Source organism: Nelumbo nucifera, chromosome 8, assembly GCF_055504915.1.
Source record: "Nelumbo nucifera cultivar China Antique chromosome 8, China Antique-T2T, whole genome shotgun sequence".
In the NCBI taxonomy this organism is placed as follows: Eukaryota; Viridiplantae; Streptophyta; class Magnoliopsida; order Proteales; family Nelumbonaceae; genus Nelumbo; species Nelumbo nucifera.
In genome coordinates, this window is record NC_142656.1 from 6,478,497 (window position 1) to 6,498,277 (window position 19,781).

The 19,781-nt window shown below is 40.1% G+C and overlaps 1 protein-coding gene and 1 long non-coding RNA gene across 2 annotated transcripts; one reads left to right on the top strand and one right to left on the bottom strand.

Moving 5' to 3' along the window:
• The first annotated feature begins 444 nt into the window (after positions 1 to 444).
• Positions 445 to 2,171, top strand: LOC104588197 (uncharacterized). The gene is made up of 3 exons (XR_733751.3): positions 445 to 1,204; positions 1,346 to 1,494; positions 2,155 to 2,171. It is a non-coding gene; the product is annotated as an uncharacterized LOC104588197 (long non-coding RNA).
• LOC104588196 (anoctamin-like protein At1g73020) lies at positions 1,601 to 19,545 on the bottom strand. Its single transcript, XM_010246035.3, has 16 exons — positions 18,949 to 19,545; positions 6,781 to 6,850; positions 6,487 to 6,602; positions 6,053 to 6,179; positions 5,872 to 5,972; positions 5,692 to 5,783; positions 5,467 to 5,571; positions 5,123 to 5,380; positions 4,011 to 4,143; positions 3,610 to 3,723; positions 3,451 to 3,521; positions 3,217 to 3,344; positions 3,041 to 3,123; positions 2,821 to 2,928; positions 2,250 to 2,408; positions 1,601 to 2,056 (listed from the first exon to the last, which is right to left on the bottom strand). Exons 1-16 carry the CDS (start codon positions 19,120 to 19,122, stop codon positions 1,949 to 1,951), a joined length of 1,947 nt encoding a protein of 648 aa, XP_010244337.1. The 5' UTR covers positions 19,123 to 19,545; the 3' UTR covers positions 1,601 to 1,948.
• Between the last annotated feature and the right edge of the window lie 236 nt (positions 19,546 to 19,781).

Consider the following 19,781-nt stretch of genomic DNA (forward strand, 5'->3'; position numbering starts at 1 on the left):
GCAACTTTAAATTCTCTAATCAAATAGGTATTTTGGACATTTTCATACTTATTATTAGAAAATTCTAAGAAAAAGGATATACTTACAACTGTATCAAAAAGTTCAAGAGATATGAATGCAATTACCAAAATTGGAAGGGAAGTTTCAGTAACCATAAAAAACTTCAGGGGAAGTTCCAGCAATTTTCCCTTAATTTTATGGGAATGGGATCATACTGTTCTATCTTGGACTAATCAATTGGCAAATGGCACGTGACTTGGAAGGCAAGTTTAGATTATACTCTTCACTCTCCACGAAACCTCCGAGTCTGAAATCCAACCGTGTACAAAAAAACTCAACGACTTTTGAATTCTTGAACTAAGGTCAACTCTGCTATAGTGCCATCTATATATGATCATAGTCTCTTAGACCATAACCACGGTCTACAACGCAAATATCTGAATTAAAGAAATAGCTTTAATAATTTACAACTTCGTATATTAATTGTTTATGGCTTTTTGCAAGGATCCAACTCCAAGCATCTCTCCTTTGTGTACCGTAACAATGATTTATAAGATTTGGAGCATATACTGCCAAAAAAGTCGATAGCTTGACGAAACTGGAATGCCTCACGGTTGTCCAAACTGGCTTTAAAACCAAAATCGAATGCCTCACGGTTCTCTTACTTCATGGCCTTGTTGGTTAGAGAAGCTCTGCCTCTGCGCGACGGAGGCACGAAGGTGAAGCGCCGACGACTCGACCGAAGCTTCTCCTATAGGGAGATAACAATAGAATCAACGTCGTTGAAGGACGTGGATTCTGATAAATTGAAAATGGAGATAAAGAGGTGGGCTAAAGCAGTAGTTGCTTATGCGCAGGAGGTGACTAGATGTGGTTCTCATGAATAAACCAGACTATTGAAGCATATACAGCCATAATTGGGTAGTTGAAGGTTCATCAAAGCCACAGATGGTATTTTTGGTAGTCTCCTGGACCAAGAAAATCATCATTCTATGGCCGCAGCAAAATTGATGAACTATGGTAGAGGCATCACATTGTTTTTCTGGACCAAGCTTGTTGCGAGGAAATTCATTTTACACATGAAGAAAAGAACAATGCTCTCACAGCCTTCGGAGAAAAGGTCTCCCACAAGAAGGAGCTCAGATTGTGGCTGCGTAGTTCCGTGGTAAAAAAATTTGTGATTCAGCTGCTTCGACACCAGAAGGTGATTATCCTCCTCTATTGTTTATTTTGCTGTGGTTTCTCTGTTGTTTATTCTACAGTTTCCCCTACCATAAAAAAATATAGATCCCAACTAAGCATTGACAGCCATCAAAATTTACATACTGCGTTTTATGCTATGCAGCTGACCAACCCATCAAGTCTCTACATATCAATTCAGCCAGAATGAATGATTTAAAAGAGTGAATGCAAGTTTGGATCCAAGTCTCCATGACCCATGAAGAAAGACAAACCTGCCAAGCAAAGGGTTCAGAATTGAAAAGTGATTATATGGTGGGCATCATCTATATATGTTGATAGATGGATAGATATTCCTTTTTTTTATAAATATAGATATTCCTTTTTTACTATGTATAAAAAATACACAGTACAAAGAAAATGAATAATTTGCTCCTTGTATATATTGAACTGCAAACTAAAGTACATCTGTATTAGAGCCATAACTCAAATGGGAAAAAAAGAGAGAAGACTAACCTCCGCCATAATGCACCAAGCTATCGATTACTTTCCCTTTCAAAAACATGATTCATACAAAGTAGAGGCAAGCACTTAATATACATTCTATCTACTTGATAAAGACAGATGATTGATATTTGACATTTCACAATTTAGAATATAGTCTGATAGGTTTGTCGATCATTGATGAGGTTGGTTTTAAGGTATCTATACCGACTGACAAAGCCGACGAAGGAATCAAAGTTTCTCTGGGTTTTGTAGCGCTCACCCATCACTCTATTTTCTTTTCTCCGCCCGAATTACTCAAAAGTTGCTTAGAGCAAATGTCCTGTGCCTGGGTTGCATTCTTTACACGATTTGCTTTCACCCAAGCAGGTTCCTGGAAAAAAATAAATCGACATTTCATGATTTTTGGCTTCTCAAATTGTCTGCTAAAATAGTCTAATCTTTCTGGACCATCTCTAATGCACATCATAGGACATGTTGAGATGCAACAGGAAAAAGAAAAGCAGAGGATAAAAGAAAATGGACAGCCAGCCCATTTATGTACCAGCCAGGAAAAAGAAGTTCACCTCTGGAACAAAGTGAGAGAACCCAAATTGTATAAGGAGGAGGATGTGCTCCATGATGAGAATCACTGCTAGTCCTGGCTCAATTCTCCATTTGCCCTCCTGATCGAATAAATACATCAAAAGCCCACAGTTGGTGCAGATTGACATCGCTATCAGAAACTGAAATTCCAAGAAACACAATATTTTAGATAGATCTCGGAGTGTAGAAAGAAAAATGGGAACAAAGGAAGATAGGTCATGGAAACTCTGCCTTTCAGCAGAAGCATCTGCAACCACATATACCGGAATCAATGGTCTTTTCAAAATGACTAAAGAGGAAAAAAATCAAAAGATAAGTATACTTATTTTAGTATCATGGTTTAGAAATGCTTTTTCTATAACGCTTGTTCTCTAAGTTTATGTTAACACCTAAAATTTAACTCCAATTTTCGCAAAACACAGAATGCACACAAATCATTTCTTGACACTAGAATCCAGTAAGAGTTGGAGGTTTGGGAGCCCCCACCTGCTGTATGATAACAATACTTCATCAAAGTATCAAACCAAACCGTTGAAGGATGTTATGTACTACCTGAAATATATTTAGCCATGCTCCAATTGTTGCAGTCGCACGAGGAATAGGCCTCCTCAACATGACAAGCAACTTTAATGCATCTGTTCTGATAACTGAAATATTGTTCTGCACCAAGTGGTAACACACAATTCAGATTTCTTCCCTCATTGGACTCCAATGAGAACCACAGTTTACCAACAGCTTATACAATTATCGTTGCTAATATGGTTTAACTTACCAATAAAGTGAGGGAGAAAGCAAGGGGAAATGCACATGCAAACATCATGACCATTCCAAACTGCAAAGCCAACTCCAGAAAATCTGCCAAGCATTTTGTATTCTAGGTTACTTAAGAAATTTAATCGGGTCCCAAATACCAAATTGTTTTAACAACTTTGCAATTTGGCCCATTACCATCAAACAGACCATCTTCAAATTCCTCTCCAGTGCTTGCAGAGTAAGCAGGTTTCAGATACTCTTTCTCTACTCTAGAGGTCATCTGGATCTTCCCTGTTGATGATACCTTCTCGTGTTTTTTCTTGCTTTAGGAGACATAAGATGAGTCAGAAATTGTACTACAGTATTTTATTGAGAAGGTAAATCTGTTGAACAAAATGATAAAGAATGGAAGGTTGTCAAGAAACTTACTAGATGGCTCTACATTTTTTATAGCTGTATTTGAGATACGGAATAGAATTTTCCATCAGATTTTGCAATACCTGCAAGATATCTTCCCAGTTTCAAAATATAGAAAATCAGCAAAAGATGGATGAACAAAAAAATAGGCAGAGCATCAGTTACTCTTACACGAGACACAATCAGGCGTTGAATCAGAATTTGGCGAAGGGTCATGAAATTTTGGAGCAAAAGGGCATGATAGAACAAACCGATATAAGATTGCATAAAATAAAGGCCAAAAACCTGCGAGAGAATGTGTAGCTTTATTGTTATGTGCATTTTTATTGAGATACAAAAAACAACACACAACATCCCAATGCCAAATACCAAAAACCTGTGGAAGAATTTAGGCTGTCTTTGGTTTGAAAGAAAAGGTAGGGAAAGGAAGGGAAAAGTAAGGAAACCTTTACAAACCCAGTACAGGTTTTCCTTCCTTTTCTTTCAAACCAAATACAGCCTTAGAGTTTCATTTCCATTAAGATACAGCAAAAAACCAACTAGTACTCCTAATACTAAAATTTTTGCTTCACCTTGTATACCAAGCTATCAGCCCTAATTTCTGTGCTTTTATTGTTTTCATCTTTAATGAGCTTGACTGAAACTTTGCCCCCAATTTTTGTGAAGCACCGGATGGCAAAAAGATAAGCAGCTGTCAGAGCGAACCTGAAACAACAAAAATATACATGAAGATCAGGAATAGATATAAAATCCACCAACCATTTTCTACTAAATGAATAGATGCTTTTTTTAGTTTGGCAGACGGGATATATGCTGTTTCTATATATATATATATATATATATATATATACAATAAGAGCAAGAACAATAAGGGAAGAAGGAATGAAAATAAAGTGTATAAAAAAATTGTTTTTAACCAATTGATGAATTAATTTCAGTCATTTAACCTCACTTCCAATAGTCCAAGACCATGCAAAGTAATGTCCCACAGATGCCACAGAAAAACTAATAACAAATGATATTCCAGTGGTAGAGAACTGTGGGAAATAGTGGAATAAGTACATTTTTAATTAAAGGAGAAGTTGTAGGATCTAGGCTACAAACACAGACTGACATGATTCTACACTAGATATATTCCTAAGAGGACGACCAACAGCCAAGAAGAATGAGTGAGTGAGAAACAAAGAGAACTGCAATTCAGATGGCAATACGCAAGTGAGTAAAAAACAAAAAGAACTACTATTCTGAAATATGTATAAAGCCAAAATGAATTAGAGTACAGCAAGATCAGTAAAGAGTTGGTAGTTCATTCTGTCGCTTTTATCACCCAAGATTAATTCATAGTTTGTCACTTTCTTCAACAGATATTGCTTTTCCAGATGCTAAATATGGTCATTAGCTAACATACATGATGTTTAGAAAATGATTCATCAATTATAGGGCCATCAGGCCCATCACAGGCAACACAATCAAGACCTATGAGTAATAAATGCATGGCATACTCAAATGTGGAAGTGTATCTAGAAACCATACTGGTGGTTTAGAGTTTAGACTTTAGACTAGGGGTGCAAAATGTCAGACATCATTTCTGTTCTAGTAGTTAATACAAAAAAATTAATACAATGTCAAGACAATAATAATGACCATTTACAGGACAAAAAACAAAAATAACCCATATTCTTACTTCATTACATCAGATCCAAGAACTTGGTATATGTGTGCATATGCCAACTCAAACGGCAACTGGAGACAAATAATACTCAAGACAATGACAGCATCATTTCTGAATCTCAGTAGATGTCCAAACCACTCATTTCTTTGAAATGCTTCTTTTTGTTTCCTTTTATCATTACCCAACTTCTTCATAAGTTCCACATCAGATTGAAGGTCACTCTTCCCTTTGTTCAGAACATTATCACCCATTGAATGGTTCATCTGCCATCTATGCAAAATATGCAAAAGAAATGGGTATCAAGGATGAGAAAGGTGGTTATGACATCTAAAGAATAAGTTAATGTGTCAATATACCTGAATTGAAGAGCAGAGTTCTTGCGCTTCCAGAACTGGATTAGTAGTACAGCCCATGAAATAATGCTTATGAAGAAAACAGGAAGTACCCATAATTGCCATGATCTGAGGAGGATGATATCAAGCATGGAGTGTAAGCATATAACTAATGAAACTAAATCACATAGACAAAACTGCTTGAGTACCTAAATTGTCTAAAGAGATTTTAAGCGAAGCAAGGCCTACCCAAAGTCAATCAACTGCAAAGTAAGCCCACATGCAGCAGGAAAGAACATCCACTGTGTATACATTCCAAGAAAAGAAAAATATGTGGCAATCTGCATATAGAATATATTCAGTCATTGGTTGTATTGTAATGAAAAATAAGGATGAAACAATGCATCCAAAACCATATATTTGTTTCACCTTTGAGCCGAAGTATGAGTAAATCTCATCAATTGGTTGCTGTGTAAAGTCTAACCAGTTAAGTGCCCAATGTTTCAAGAGATGCTTCCTCTTTGATTCATCTATAAATCAAATATTGCCTTGGTTCACATGCCACCAAAAAATCATGGATAAGTTTCAAAGGAGATATAAGTCAGTATACCATGCAAAGGAAAGAGCTGTTTGACAATGCCTTCACATTCCAATCTTGTAAGTAGAGATTCCCCCAGTTTCCACTGAAACTCTTTGTCATTAAATCTTAGAGTTATAATTGACTCAGTCCTGTTAACCTGTGAATTTCATTTTGAATAAGCTCAGTTCTTGTGCAACAGTAGTCATCTATTGCAGAATTAGCCAGGAAGAGAAATAAGGGGAAATACTTCAACAATAGGCATGGCATTAAAAAGTTACTGGAGGAAAAAAAGGTAAGTAACATTTGTACCAAATAAATAGTTAAAGTGCGTATAATGAAATTTAGATATACCCTAAATAATGAAAAAGGATAAAAGTAAGATACCTTGTTGGTTGGATTACTAAGTAAATTGAGTTGCACAACGCTACCACAGGGAAAACACTGCTAGAAAGAAAACAACTCACAATTCCATAAATCAAGTGCTGAAAGCAACAGAACCGCTCAGCCCAACTAAACAAAGAGCCATCAGGTTGCCTCACAAATTCTTCAACCTCATCCCAGCGAAATGGTAAATCCATTCCTGAAACCAATCACATGATCAAAAGTCTAATACTCCAGAATTAGAAGAGATCATCCATTCTTACATGAAATTTGGAGAAAAATAGGCCACAAAATGATGCCTCTTATTTATTTATTTAGGGGGGGGGGGGAGTAAAAAAGTAGACCCAATAATAGAAGGGGAAACCAACTGTTATTACCAATGTGAGTAGGCTTCCTTATTTCCAAATCAGCTGCAGCTTTCCCCAAAATCTCCAAAGGTGCTGCCAACTAAAGAGGCACCGAAAATTAAATAATAGGAAACCAGATAAAATTGATACCCAAAATCCAAAATTTACCAAATGTAGTAGGGAACATAGAATTATAGAACAAACTCTTTTAATAAGGTATCCATTAATAACATGTTTGTATTATAAACAAACATCATAGTCAACATCTAAGCCTTATCCAAGTATATGGTTTCAGCTACACGAATCCTGTTTCACCATTCCATTCTGTTTAGTGCCATATCCATTGTTAAATTGTGAGCACTTAAATTATTTCTTACCACTTCAACCCGTGTCCTTTTTTATCTGCTCCTAGACCTTCTAGCCCCTTCAACTTGCAACAGATCGCTTCTTACAGGTGCTGTAGATGGTCTTCTTGCATGTGACCAAACCATCTTAGTCTACTTTTTCTCATTTTATCATCTATTGGAGCTACTCCTAGGTTCCTTTGAATGACTTCATTTCTGACCTATCCTTTCTAGTTTTTCCACTCCTCTCACCATATGCATATCTGCCACACCCATTTTTTGGACATGAATTTATATTGTGGAAAAATTACCAACAATGTTGTCAAGTAAATATAAAAAAGAAAAAAATGTTAATTCCATCTATGGGAAATTTATTGAAGATCTTGTCATTTTCTTCCTCTCTTGGGGGAAAAAGTAACAATCAAAGCAACCCAAAGCCTGGTAATAATGCACAAAAATGCACCTAGTAGCTTGGAGGAATGAAAGTTATTTCCTTTTTGACTTGTTCCATTAACCATTCATGCACACAATACCTTAGTTCAGGAGAAATTTAAAGTTGAGAGGAACCTTCGCAGAATTAAAAAAAAAAAAGAGATGCTCCAATTATTGCTATATTTTTTTCACCAAGACTGGCCACCTGAGTTTCTAATCTGTTAGAAGATAGTGTATAAGAAGAATCTCTCATATTCTAATTCTTGAACTTGATGAACTTGCTCCTTCAGTTAACCTCATGCCTGTCTCTAATTAAGAAACTTGTACGACTATACAGCTCTAACCTTTGTTAGAACTTCAACCAATGAACATTATACAAAGTCTTGTCATTGCATGCACCAAGATTGCACCACCAACCCAGACTACTTAGGTATTGACCAAGATTGATTTCACTGGTTAAGCAACTCAACGTTGACAACATAATATCAAGATTGATATAGCTCTCCTAGGTATGGTGAGAAAAAAAAAAAGCTCTAGGATAGAATACTGCACATGTTATCCTATGTTTTATTAATTTTTATTGAATTCAAAAAATTAATCAAAATTTGGTTTATTGTGAGTATTTAACTGTTTTGGCAATAAAGGTATATCCCCGAGAAAGATATATCCCCGCCTATGGTTTCTCAATCAGTTAGAGGTGATGAAAACCAGGACTCATCTTCATATACCCCCATACAAGCTTTTGACCGGTCAAGGATTTGAAGGTAATGGCGGTCGGGAAAATGACAACATTGAGCCAAATGAAGGAATGGTAGGTCAAGATAAGGAACATCCTTGGGTGATACAAGAGAACAGCCTAAATTCTAGTCCACTTGTTAGTGAAAGATGACTACGGTTGTTGCAAATGTTGATTTAGACGATGAACCTCAATCTGAGGAAGAAAGACTAGACATCATGGAATTGAAAAGGTTTAGTGCTATAGTTCAAAAACGACTTGATGCCAGGTGTGCTGCTACTACAAAACAACAAAGGAAGTTCAACTTGTTGTGGCAGGGACAGAGACTCAAAATGTAGAAGTTGACGCTCATTTTGGTGACATTGATCCTGGGAACATTGATGGACCAGACAAGAGTGAGGTAGAGGAAAACATTTTAGATCAAGGTTTCCTATCTGTTTGAAGGAAGAAGAGGGTTCACAAATCCAAAAAGGAACAAGATCTAAATAAGACTCTAGCTCCAACACATAAATCCTCAAGGCAAAATAAAGATTATCATCCACTATATTCTACTTGAAATTATATTTACTTGTATATCTTTTAGGAGTATGTGCTCTCTTGTACTGGTTTCTTTGAGGAGTAAGGTTTTTGCCCCCCCCCTCTTTCTCATTAATAAATTCCCTTTCTTTTCTTTCTAATAAAACAATGAAGCTTCTAAAGTGTGCATGCTTACCTTTCTTCCTTATAAGTGTTCTATCTTGTGTGGTAAGTGAAGGGATGGGAGATCCATCATATGGATGGCCGAACCATGCAGAGTGGCTGGGCTAAATTTCAAAAATTTCTTTCTCCCATCCGGGAGTCCTATTCCCTAATTTAGAAAAACTGCATTTTTCAAGGTTCGTTCTTGAAACAAATCGGACCAGATCTGAAACCAAAAGGAAACAAGTAAGGATATAGCAGTAACTCCCAACGTAGGTGTTCACTCCCAACTGTGATTCTTCAGCAAGAATCGTGTAGGGTTGTGTGAGCACGACTTCAAATTGTTTCTTCACCAAGAAACAATATCAAGAATAGTTCTTGATCACTCCAAGAGGTGGAGACCGAATTGGGTAGGGGCGGCAAGAACTGGAGGAGAATTCTGCAGATTGCTGAGAGACTCCAAATGGTGAATTCGCCCTCTATTTATAGCCTTCTTTGGATCAACTTCCTAATCCAATTAGGAAAGGGTTTCATGATCCAAATCTAATATTTGGATCTGGACTCTTAAATGGATAAGACTTATCTTATCCTTTAGCTAATCTTAATCAGATTATAAACCAGAATTTGCCCCTTTTTAATTAACTCACTTAAGCCCAGTTCGAAATGGGCTTTAGGCCCATTTAGTCACATTGCTCACTTTTCCTTTAAATGTTGGCTAGCTTGGCTCTCTTTGTATGGCATGGGACCCTAGCATTGATCTACACATCAGCCACATGGGTTCAGCCTAGCCTGTGTTACAAGGCCTGGCTGAATTCACTGCTAAACACAGTGAACCCCCTGAGTCCATCAATATGGGCTCTTACGGGCCCAACATTTACACTAAATGGTCATTGGGTCCAACCACCTTATGAAGGCCCAAGGACTGTGGGCAGATGCAAGATTAGCCCATTAGGTATAACCCTCAATGGTTTTACACTTAATCTCTCAGCCCATAATGATCAAACACTGTCCGACAAGAGAGAACCTCTCCCTCGGCTGCAAGGTACAGTGTTGCACTCTCTACTCACATGGATCCCGGGAATTAAAACATTTTGCAAACATTTTGTGAAATCATAATATATATGTATATCTCTATATAAATATATTTTGCAAAACAAATCTCAACAATTTGAAATCAACTGCTGATAGTTTAGGTTTCCATCAGAGAGAGTGCATTCCCCAATCATTCACTTTGTCCGACAAAGGGGTTGATCTTGTCACTATGATCACCCACTTAAGTGAATTCTCGGACTGCCCCAACATACCCAGGTTTTGACCCGGTCAAGGATCTCACTAATTGGCATATCAAAGACAGCCCACTCCGACACCTAGTGTAGTACCATAATCGAGTCTAGGGGTCAAGTGTAACATTCCAGTTTTGCTCATCTGTCTCCAAGGTCCAGGGAAATACTAGAATTTGGTCCAGTTTAGGGTTTCAAGAAAACCCACACTGCATGTGCCTCAGGTCTCACCCTGACAGCTGAGACAAGCCACCCCAACTCATTTGGCAGCACATCAGTGTCAGCCTTGGCAGGATAAATCTCCCCAGATCTATCCAACGGCTGTGACACAAAAACACACCAAAATAACATGAATCAAATATGTACTATTAGTCATTACAATAAATGCACCAGTACATCAGTCTCATAAGTGTCTAGTTTAAGGGTATTACACAGAAACACACCAAAATAACATGAATCAAATATGTACTATTAGTCATTTACAATAAATGCACCAGTACATCAATCTGATTAGAGCTAAGGACATACACTGTCTAACAAGCAGTGTTATATATATGGGCATTGACACAAGAATTAGAATCTGATACATGTTTGAGAGTCTGATTCAGTAAAACAAGAATATGTTGACATGTCTATGGAAAAAGTATATAATAAAAATAGTTCGCATTTTTTGAATTTTAACGCTATACCTACAAAAAAGGGTTTATGAAATGTTGGATTTGTTGCTGAGCTTGAAATGAAAAATGACATTTGTCTTGCATATTAGCTGTTTATTTATGTCAAATAAGCTAAGAGATAAAAAGAAAATATAATATAGAAGTGTGCCTCAAGAACCCATGGAATATTAGAAATCCATTTAGGTATGTAACAATGGTGGTAAACTGATGAATCAATTTTTAGTTTCTGCCCCTGCCTTGTCTCTCTTTTATTTTTATTTTTTGATCAATAACACTTTCATTAAATCATTGGTAAATCATCAATAAAGAATTTACAAGAGGAAGACAAACACACTTATCTTCCAAGAGCCACAAAGAGCCTCATGAAAGGAAAAAAGAAAAAAGGACACTAAAGTTACAGCTTAGCCCAAAACAGTGAATCCCTTTCTGCCCCTTGTTTAGCTAAATTGTCAGTTAGGGAATTAGCCGATCTTTTAACCCAACATGTCTTAACTTCCATCTCCCGCACCAGCCACTTGAATTTCCTCCTCTCATTATTGTACTTCCATAAACCATTTTGATCTTTAGTCAACCACCCTATCACCACCTCTGAATCCCCTTCAATTATGAGTTTCTTGATGTTCAACTCCTTAGCTTTCCGGACTCCTTCCATAACTGCAAAGATCTCAGCTCTAAGGGAGTCACCCACTCCAATTGGGCCTGAGAACATGGCAGAGATGACCCCATTTTTGTCCCTAAAAACACCCCCAATCCCCGATTGTCCTGGATTTCCCCTACTACACCCATCAAAGTTTAATTTCAAGAATCCACCAGGTGGGGATGTCCAAACCACATTCATTTCTAACTTGGTTTGTGTGCAATTTGCAATTTCACCCCACTTCCTCAACATGTCATCCACAGTGTAATCTGTGAATAGTTCCAAAGATTTCAGCCACTGTACCGCCCTAATATGTATGATAGCCCTCAGATCTGCTGCTCCTCTCTGGGTTTCTGAAAATATCCTGGAGTTTCTTTCTTCCCACAGTGTCGAACATACTGCAGCCCTTAGTCCTCTCCACATTATCCTTCCCCTTTTTATCTGCCACCTGAAGAAGGAAGGGGAAAAAAGGTCCTGTAAATCTTATGGGGGATTCCAGCTGCATCCAAATAAGGAGTAAGCCCAATCCCAAATTGACCTCGCAAAGTGGCAAGACACCAGTAGGTGAAAACCAGTCTCCCCATCCGCTTTGGAGTAGATCACCAGTGTTGATTCTTTCCAGATAGACTTCCCAACAAAAACTACCAACTCTAGGAGGTATTGCTCTGCACCAAACCTCACCAACAGGGAAAGGGGGGAAGGTAGGACAGGTGGACTGACTTAAGACTTTGAAGAACGAAGCACAAGAGAATATGCCACTGGGGGTAGGTGTCCAAATTCTAGAATCCGCCCTAGTAGGGTCTAAGACTACGTTATCAAGAAGAGCAATAAGGCTCGAAATACTGTCGAGGTCTGAGTCCCTCAAATCCCTTCTTAGACCCAAGTTCCACCCAATCCCAGAAGTGGAAGAGGACAGGGTGGTGAAAGATGAGATCGACTCATTTTTTAAATCAGAAAGAGCAAACAAAGAAGGAAACTGATCCTTTAAAGGGGCACTCCCCACCCAGGTTTGTTCCCAAAATTTTATGGAGTTACCGGAATTCAAGTCATACCTGATATTAGGGGAGAAAACTGGTAGCAGGTCATGAATGGCTTTCCGAGGAGAATTGCTTGTGGTCCTAGCTCTGATTCCAGCGTCCCATCCATTGTGCTCCAGCCCCTCCAGCCCATGTATACTTGCCACTATTCTAGCCCATAGCTTCTCCTTCTCCATAGGGAACCTCCACAACCACTTCCCCAACAGAGTCATATTCCTTCTCCTAATACTCCCAAGCCCCAAGCCACCACAAGACTTACTCCTACATACTATCTCCCAACTAACTCTATGGTCCCTCTTCTCCTCTCCCGGCTCCCACAGGAAATCTCTCATTAGCTTCTCTAATCTGTTAGCAACCTTCACTGGGATTTTAAACACTGATAGGAAAAAGATGGGTAAGTTAGCAAGCGTGGCCTTAATTAGTGTAATTCTCCCACTGAGAGAGAGGTAGTTCTTTTTCCAGGATACCTGTCTTTTTTCAAACCTTTCCACCACCGGGTTCCAAAAGCTCTCTCTCATGGGATTATCACCTAATGGCAACCCTAAGTAATTCAAAGGCCACCCCGAAACTTCACACCCTAGCACTTCAGCACTCTCCCTGATCTCTCCCTCCTCCAAATTCACCCCCACTACACAGCTTTTCCCAAGGTTAATCTTCAAGTTAGACATTTGATCAAACAGTTGTATCACCAACTTCAAGTTTCTGATAATGCTCACATTACCGCCTTCACAAAAAAGAATCGTGTCATTAGCAAACTGTAGGTGAGTGAGGGGGGTTTCCACCCTCCCAACTCTCCAGCCTCTAATGAGCCCCCTAGAATCTGCTTTGTGAATCAGTTTCCCCAAAACCTCCACAATTAGAATGAACAAGAAAGGAGACAGGGGGTCTCCTTGTCTTATACCCCTACTGGCTGGAAAGAAGTCTACCACTGTCCCATTCACTAGCACTGAATAATGACAACTCCGGACATAGCCCATGATCCACTTACACCATCTAACCCCAAACCCAAGTTTTGTCAGAACTTTCCTCAAGAAGTCCCAGTCCACCAAGTCATAAGCCTTTTCCAAGTCCAACTTACAGACCACTCTCTTCTTCTTATCCCTCTTAAGGTTCTCCACACTCTCATTAGCAATTAAGATCTGATCAGTAATTTGTCTTCCACTCACAAAGGCTCCTTGGTAGTGTGCAATGATATCTGGCAGTACCTTCTTCAGCCTCAAAGGCAACACTTTTGCAATGATCTTGTACAAGCTATTAACCAAGCTAATTGGCTTAAAATACTTCGGGTGGGATGCATATTTCTTTTTCGGAATTAAGGCTATAAATGTAGAGTTCACACCCGGATTGACAATTCCTCTCCTGAAAAACTCCTCAAACACCCGCAAGAGATCATCTTTCAAGATATCCCAACAGTCCTGATAAAAAGCCATTGTGAACCCGTCCGGCCCTGGAGCTTTTGTTCTATCCATAGAAAACACAGCCTCCTTGATCTCTTCTAGATTAAAGCTTCTTTCCAACCTTCTCCTATTCTCCACCCCTACATCTGGCCAGTCCAAACCTTCTACCCACACTCTTTTACTCACAAGCCTTTTTAGAATAGATTTGAAGTGCTCCACACAGGCCCTGGCAATCTCCTCTTGTTGTACTAACTCAACTCCATCTACTACCAATTTGGAGATAAAGTTCTTCCTTCTCCTGCCATCTGCTAGAGAATGGAAATACCTAGTGTTCCTGTCTCCCTCTTGCAACCACTTACACCGAGATTTTTGCCTCCAACTTGTTTCCTCCTTGTGCAGGCATTCCTCTAGCTGTCTTCTCAAATCTCTTCTGAGATCATTGTCTTCCTCTCCAAATTCTCCCCTTTCTTCTTTATAGTCAAGGCTTTCAATCTTATCCATCAGATCTCCCTTTCTTTCTTCTATCCTCCCGAACTCTATCAAATTCCACTCCTTGATTCTTGCTTTCAAGAATTGTAGTTTCTTATGGAATCTCATCCCCTCCCATTCCACCAGTGGGTTACAGTCATGCCACCACTCCCTCACTTTGTTAGTAAACCCTGGGTGAAGTAACCACATATTTTAAAATCTAAAGGGGGTAGGACCTCCACACCTTCTTTCCTCCTTACATAACACTATGGGCCAGTGATCTGAGGTCACCCTTGGGAGAGCTCTAGAAGCCAAGGTTCCCCAATGTTCTTCCCAATCCAAAGAGAACAGGAATCTATCCAGCTTAGAGCAAATGGGTCTAGATTGGAGATTTGACCACGTAAATGTCTTATGGGCTAGGGAAATCTCTTTAAGCTCAAAGGCATCCACAAAATTGTTAAACTTCCTCATGCTTTTTGTCACCCTCTGATTAACCTTACTAGACTCCTCCGAGAATCTGATCACATTGAAATCCCCACCCATGCACCAAGGCCCGTCCCACAACCCTCTAACATCAGCCAATTCCTCCCACAACTCCTCTCTCTCTCTATAGTCATTCGGTCCGTAAACATTTGTGAGCACCCACAAATAGTCATCCTCTTGCTACTTAAACTTCATAGACACCGAGTACTTTCCGATCAGCTCCTCTAGACCTTCCACCACGTCCCTCTTCCACATTGTTACAATCCCCCCGGAAGCACCCCACGAGGGAGCAGCCACCCAGCTAATTCCCCTGGCTTTCCATACACTCCTTGCCCATTTATCATTAAACTCCATTCTCTTGGATTCTTGCAGCAGCACAATGTCTGGGTCACACCGTCTTATTACCTCTTTTATTGTCGCTCTCTTTCTTGCACTCCCAATTCCCCTCACATTCCAACTAAGAATCTTCATTCCGCTTCTTTTTACACCCCTTGCCACCTACCACTACTATCTCCTTTTACCTCGAGCCTCTTGTCTCCTTCTACATCTCTCTTCAATCTCTCTACTTCACTCAATCTTCTCTTCTTTATTCTAATCTTCTCCTTCCTCTTCTGTAAGCTTTCTTTCAACACATTCAAATCTTCCAACCTGCAGCCCAACTTCCCTACAAATTCTGCTATCATGTCTTCTCTCACCGAGTCCACCAACCCTACCCTTCCTACAGAATCTCCTCCAACTCTGTCCACCTGCCCTTTCTTCCTCTCCTCTAGTCCCACCTCTATTCTTTCCTCTCCATCCTCCCTCCCTTTCCTATTACCTCCCTCCTTCCCTGCTCTCCCCCCGTAGTCCTCTCCATCTCTACCCTCATTCCTTTCCCTCCTCTCCACTATCCCCTCCCCTCTTCCTTCCTCCCCTTCCCTCCTCCAGATCAGCTTTCCTTCCACTTCCTTAAACACTCTTTCAATGATTTCCCACACTTTTTCACTCCTATACCTTCCTTCCGGCACCTTCCCACAATCCTTCCTTCCCCTCTCCCCCTCCTCGGAGAGCCTGTCTGTTGGCTCGGCTACATATTCATGGGCTACAGAACATGGAACAGGAACGGAATCTGGAACCAAAGACACAGGAGACACGTTAGTAGCACAAACCGAAATCACTTGGATACCTGGGACTGATGGACAAGATAGAAGAGGACTGCTCCCTGCCTCCCTCTCTTGTTCTAGAGGTTGGTAAACGTCTATCTCCCTGAGTTGGTTGGGAAGTACTTCCGTCCTTTGGTCACCTTGGTGATCTTTCCATTCTACCCCTGGTTCACCCCTAGATGGTGTGTTCCTGCTCTGCTTCCGGTTCTCCCGGTCTGCCCCTTCTGATAATCCTTGCACACTCTGTGGTCTTGGGACTGAGTTGAGCCGCTTACAATCTTCACCCTGAAATAAACTTGCAATATTCCACCCATCCATGTCACCTCCAGCACAACTGCCTTCGTCATTTACACTGGCCACGCTAGTACCATCAACAGAAAAGTCCTCTGATTCTTCATCACCTTCACTGCACTGCACCCAACCTTCATTCTTCTCTTCGTTCTCTTCAGTTCTTCCTCTAGCGTATCTTGGCTTCGGCCTCTCTGAGGGGCGTCGCAGGGGGCTAAGCTCCTTCAGCCTTCGTCGCGAAACCCACTGCCTCGCTACTGGGGACGACGATAGACCGTTAACCTCGTCTATCAAAGTCGTGTTCCCAATCACGTGGTTCACTAAAGGCTCACACGCCTTTTTAAAAAACTGGGTCGGGCCCGCTGACCCATTTGGGCCTTTGATCGCACCCAAAACATTCCGCATGGGCTTTGGCCCATTCCTAAACCACCGCGACCTCACGTGATTTTTAAAAGGGTCACACGCGTCCAACCCCTGGCTCGGTTTGGTTTTAACCGGTCTAGTTTCAGTTCTTCCCTGGACCAGCCCCTTTTCCTTGTTCAAAAAAGGCAGATTGGCGCCGGTTACGACCTGTGCAAAAGACCTGCCACCCTCCAGACTTTTCACTGCTCCCACACGCCTAAATCCCATCCCCTGAATGCTACCCTTTTGTTTCTCTAGCCTTTGTTTTTCCATTTTAGTGAAAGTTCTATTCTTGTTTGAATCATCCAATCCTTTCTTGCCACACGGTTCTTCTTCTTCAACCTTCTCATCTCCCTCCCTACGAGCCTCTTTCCAGAGCACCGATTCAATGGATGAAGCCAGCCATACTGAGTAACAGAGCCCTTCAACTAGCACCTCTATCTTCCGAGGAATCTCCTCAGGTTTTACACCATTCAATAAAATGGAAGCTGAACAAAGGTCTCCCCAAAAGGCACCTCCTAATGATCCTCCACACATCAAAGCAATGGCTTCAGCAACTTCTTGCTTCCGCAAGTTAAAGGGAAGTCCTAAGATGCGCACCAGTACTCCATCTTCAGCAAAGAAATCTTTGGAGTTTGATCCCGGACACCATTTTGATACTGTGAGATTTCCAAGATCAGCTTGGATATTTAATGCCTCAACTTCTACTCTATTCTCAAGCAGATCCAGCACAGCCTTGTCCTTATCAAAGGGTGTTAAATAAACGTGCTCTACCAATTTAAACTTGCTGTTAACTGATCTGCAACTTTCCTCTAGTCTAGTATATGAACTGAGGCTTTAACTATCAGCTTACTTTCCCAATCTCCTCTCTGTAAGTTTACTCCCATTCTGTATTTGCCTGCCCCAGCTGTCACTAAAAGAGTCTCTTGCTTATTATTGCTCACCAGACTGGTAGAACTGCTTATCTTCCTTTTTACTATTACTTCTCTTTTAGCACCCAAGCGTTGCAGCAGTTCACATAAGACCCCCATAAGACCCCATGAACTGCCTTCCAGCCCTGACTCTTCCTTCCTTCTGGGAGGCAGACCATCTGCTTTCTACCCTTGCCAAAAAATTCTGTGAAAGAAATAAAATAACCTTTAAGGTTTCTCTTACACTCTACAACAAACCTTCTTCCAGTTTCTGAGAGAAACTCTTTCCAACTATTTTGTTTGCCTTTGTTACTTGCACCTTCTACAAACTCCTTGAACCCTTCAATTACCCCCAAACCTTCTAACAGCACCATCCCTCTCTTTGCTTCCCTGATTTTCAGGCTCAGCTGACCATTTAATCTCAGCTCCTCAAATAGAAGCTCCTTGTCTCTCTTTTATTATGAGAGAAAAGGACTAGGATTCCACATTGCTAGGAAACTAATTTGCTTGAGTGAATGAGATAGTCCGGGATATGGATTTTATCTTGATTTGAGGTGATAGGCTGCAGTAGTCATCACTTAGGAAACTATTTTTATGTTGTGTAGTGTGCATCATAGCAGCCAACCCAAGGTATAATTTATTGAAAATTTTTCTTTTGCTTGTTCCATTTATAAATGTTTGGATTGTTTAATATTTAATTTTCAAGCCATAGAGACTTGAGAATAGTCTGCTAGCCATTAGTACTAGCGCCCTATTAAGCGGGCTAGCTGTTACCTGTTAGCAGTTATAGGCCTTTAAGGCCCATTTACCCATTGGACTATCTAACCTCTATACATGCCTAGTTCAGGTTACGGCAGCAATAACAACAGAGCTCGTATTCCTCTCTGGTTGTCTACAGCTCCTCAAGTTTTTCTTGTTTGTTGTCTGAGTCTCTGATTTGGAAGTTCAATTTGGCTTAGCGGGAAGTGGTTGCATTCTGATGTATCCTGGAGTCTTACTCCTATGTAATGAGGAAATTACCCAAAAGGGAGACAGAATCAAGTTCAATAGACAAAAGTGTCTCGATCGGTAAGTTCAAACTATATTAATAATGAATTAAAATTAAAAAGAAACAGAAAACCATTGAATATAATACAACCTAAATTGATGAACAAGCACAAAATAGCATTAAAAGCAGATGACGTTTTAGGCTTTGAGTAACAAAACAAGAGAAATATATATCTAACAGAGACCTCAAAAAAAAAATGATAAAACACATTGAAGAGGGAAAAGAAGAAAGAACAAACCTTAATGAACTCATCTGCAAGACCAACTACGAACTCAACTATCAATCCCATCTTCCTCAGTTCAGAAACCAAAAGCTCAATGCAATCACAACTTGCATCTTGCTCCTTCACAGTCCTCTTCGGAATCGCCACCGCAATTTCGAACCCAGTCTGTCCTTCTTCTTGCCCATTCATCTCTAGCCTCCACCAAAAGCACTCCCACTAACTCACCTGTTTCTACAACTGAAATGACCAGATGGGTCTCTATTTCAGAACTGAAACCAGACAATGGCGATATGGATTCTGGTCTTCCTAGAAGATAAACACGACCTATGTAATTCGAGAAAGTACAACAACGACAACACCACCGACGAGAGGGAGGCAAAGAGGAACTGTTAGGGGGTGACACACAAACATTTTCGAATGAAGTGGGCACATGGCTCTCCTCTAGTTAGAAGAATGGCGAGTTCATTGTTTTAGGAACCATGAAGTAAGACCATGAGTGTGGCGAGAAATAATAGTTGATGACTCGATGTGTTGTTGACTACGGTGTCAGTGAGTCGGTGATCTCACGGGATGAATGGATATGAATCACATGATCCGGAAAAAGATGTTCGCGATCTCTGGGTTTTCATTATATTTGTTTGTTCGGTTAAGTAGTTTAAGTGAGCTTGTATTTGGTTATTTGGTTTCTATTTCCTTCCTTCCTTTCCTTTTCTTTCAAATAAGACATATGGCCCTGTTTGGCTTTTTTTTTGCGCGAGCCGGTGAATTTTGGTGAATCCAGCAGTTTTAATTTTGGTATTTTTCCGTTTGGTTAGAGAAAAATCTAATTATTGAAAACCGTAGCCTTA

What these genes read in the sequence shown, in the direction of transcription:
- LOC104588196 (XM_010246035.3), bottom strand. Translation starts at nt 19,122, where the DNA reads ATGAATGGGCAAGAAGAAGGACAGACTGGGTTCGAAATTGCGGTGGCG. An exon ending in AAGGAAGCCTACTCACATTG is followed by an intron (nt 6,603 to 6,780) that starts GTAATAACAGTT and finishes GATTGGTTTCAG; the next exon opens with GAATGGATTTACCATTTCGC. An exon ending in CATGGCTAAATATATTTCAG is followed by an intron (nt 2,409 to 2,820) that starts GTAGTACATAAC and finishes TTGGAATTTCAG; the next exon opens with TTTCTGATAGCGATGTCAAT.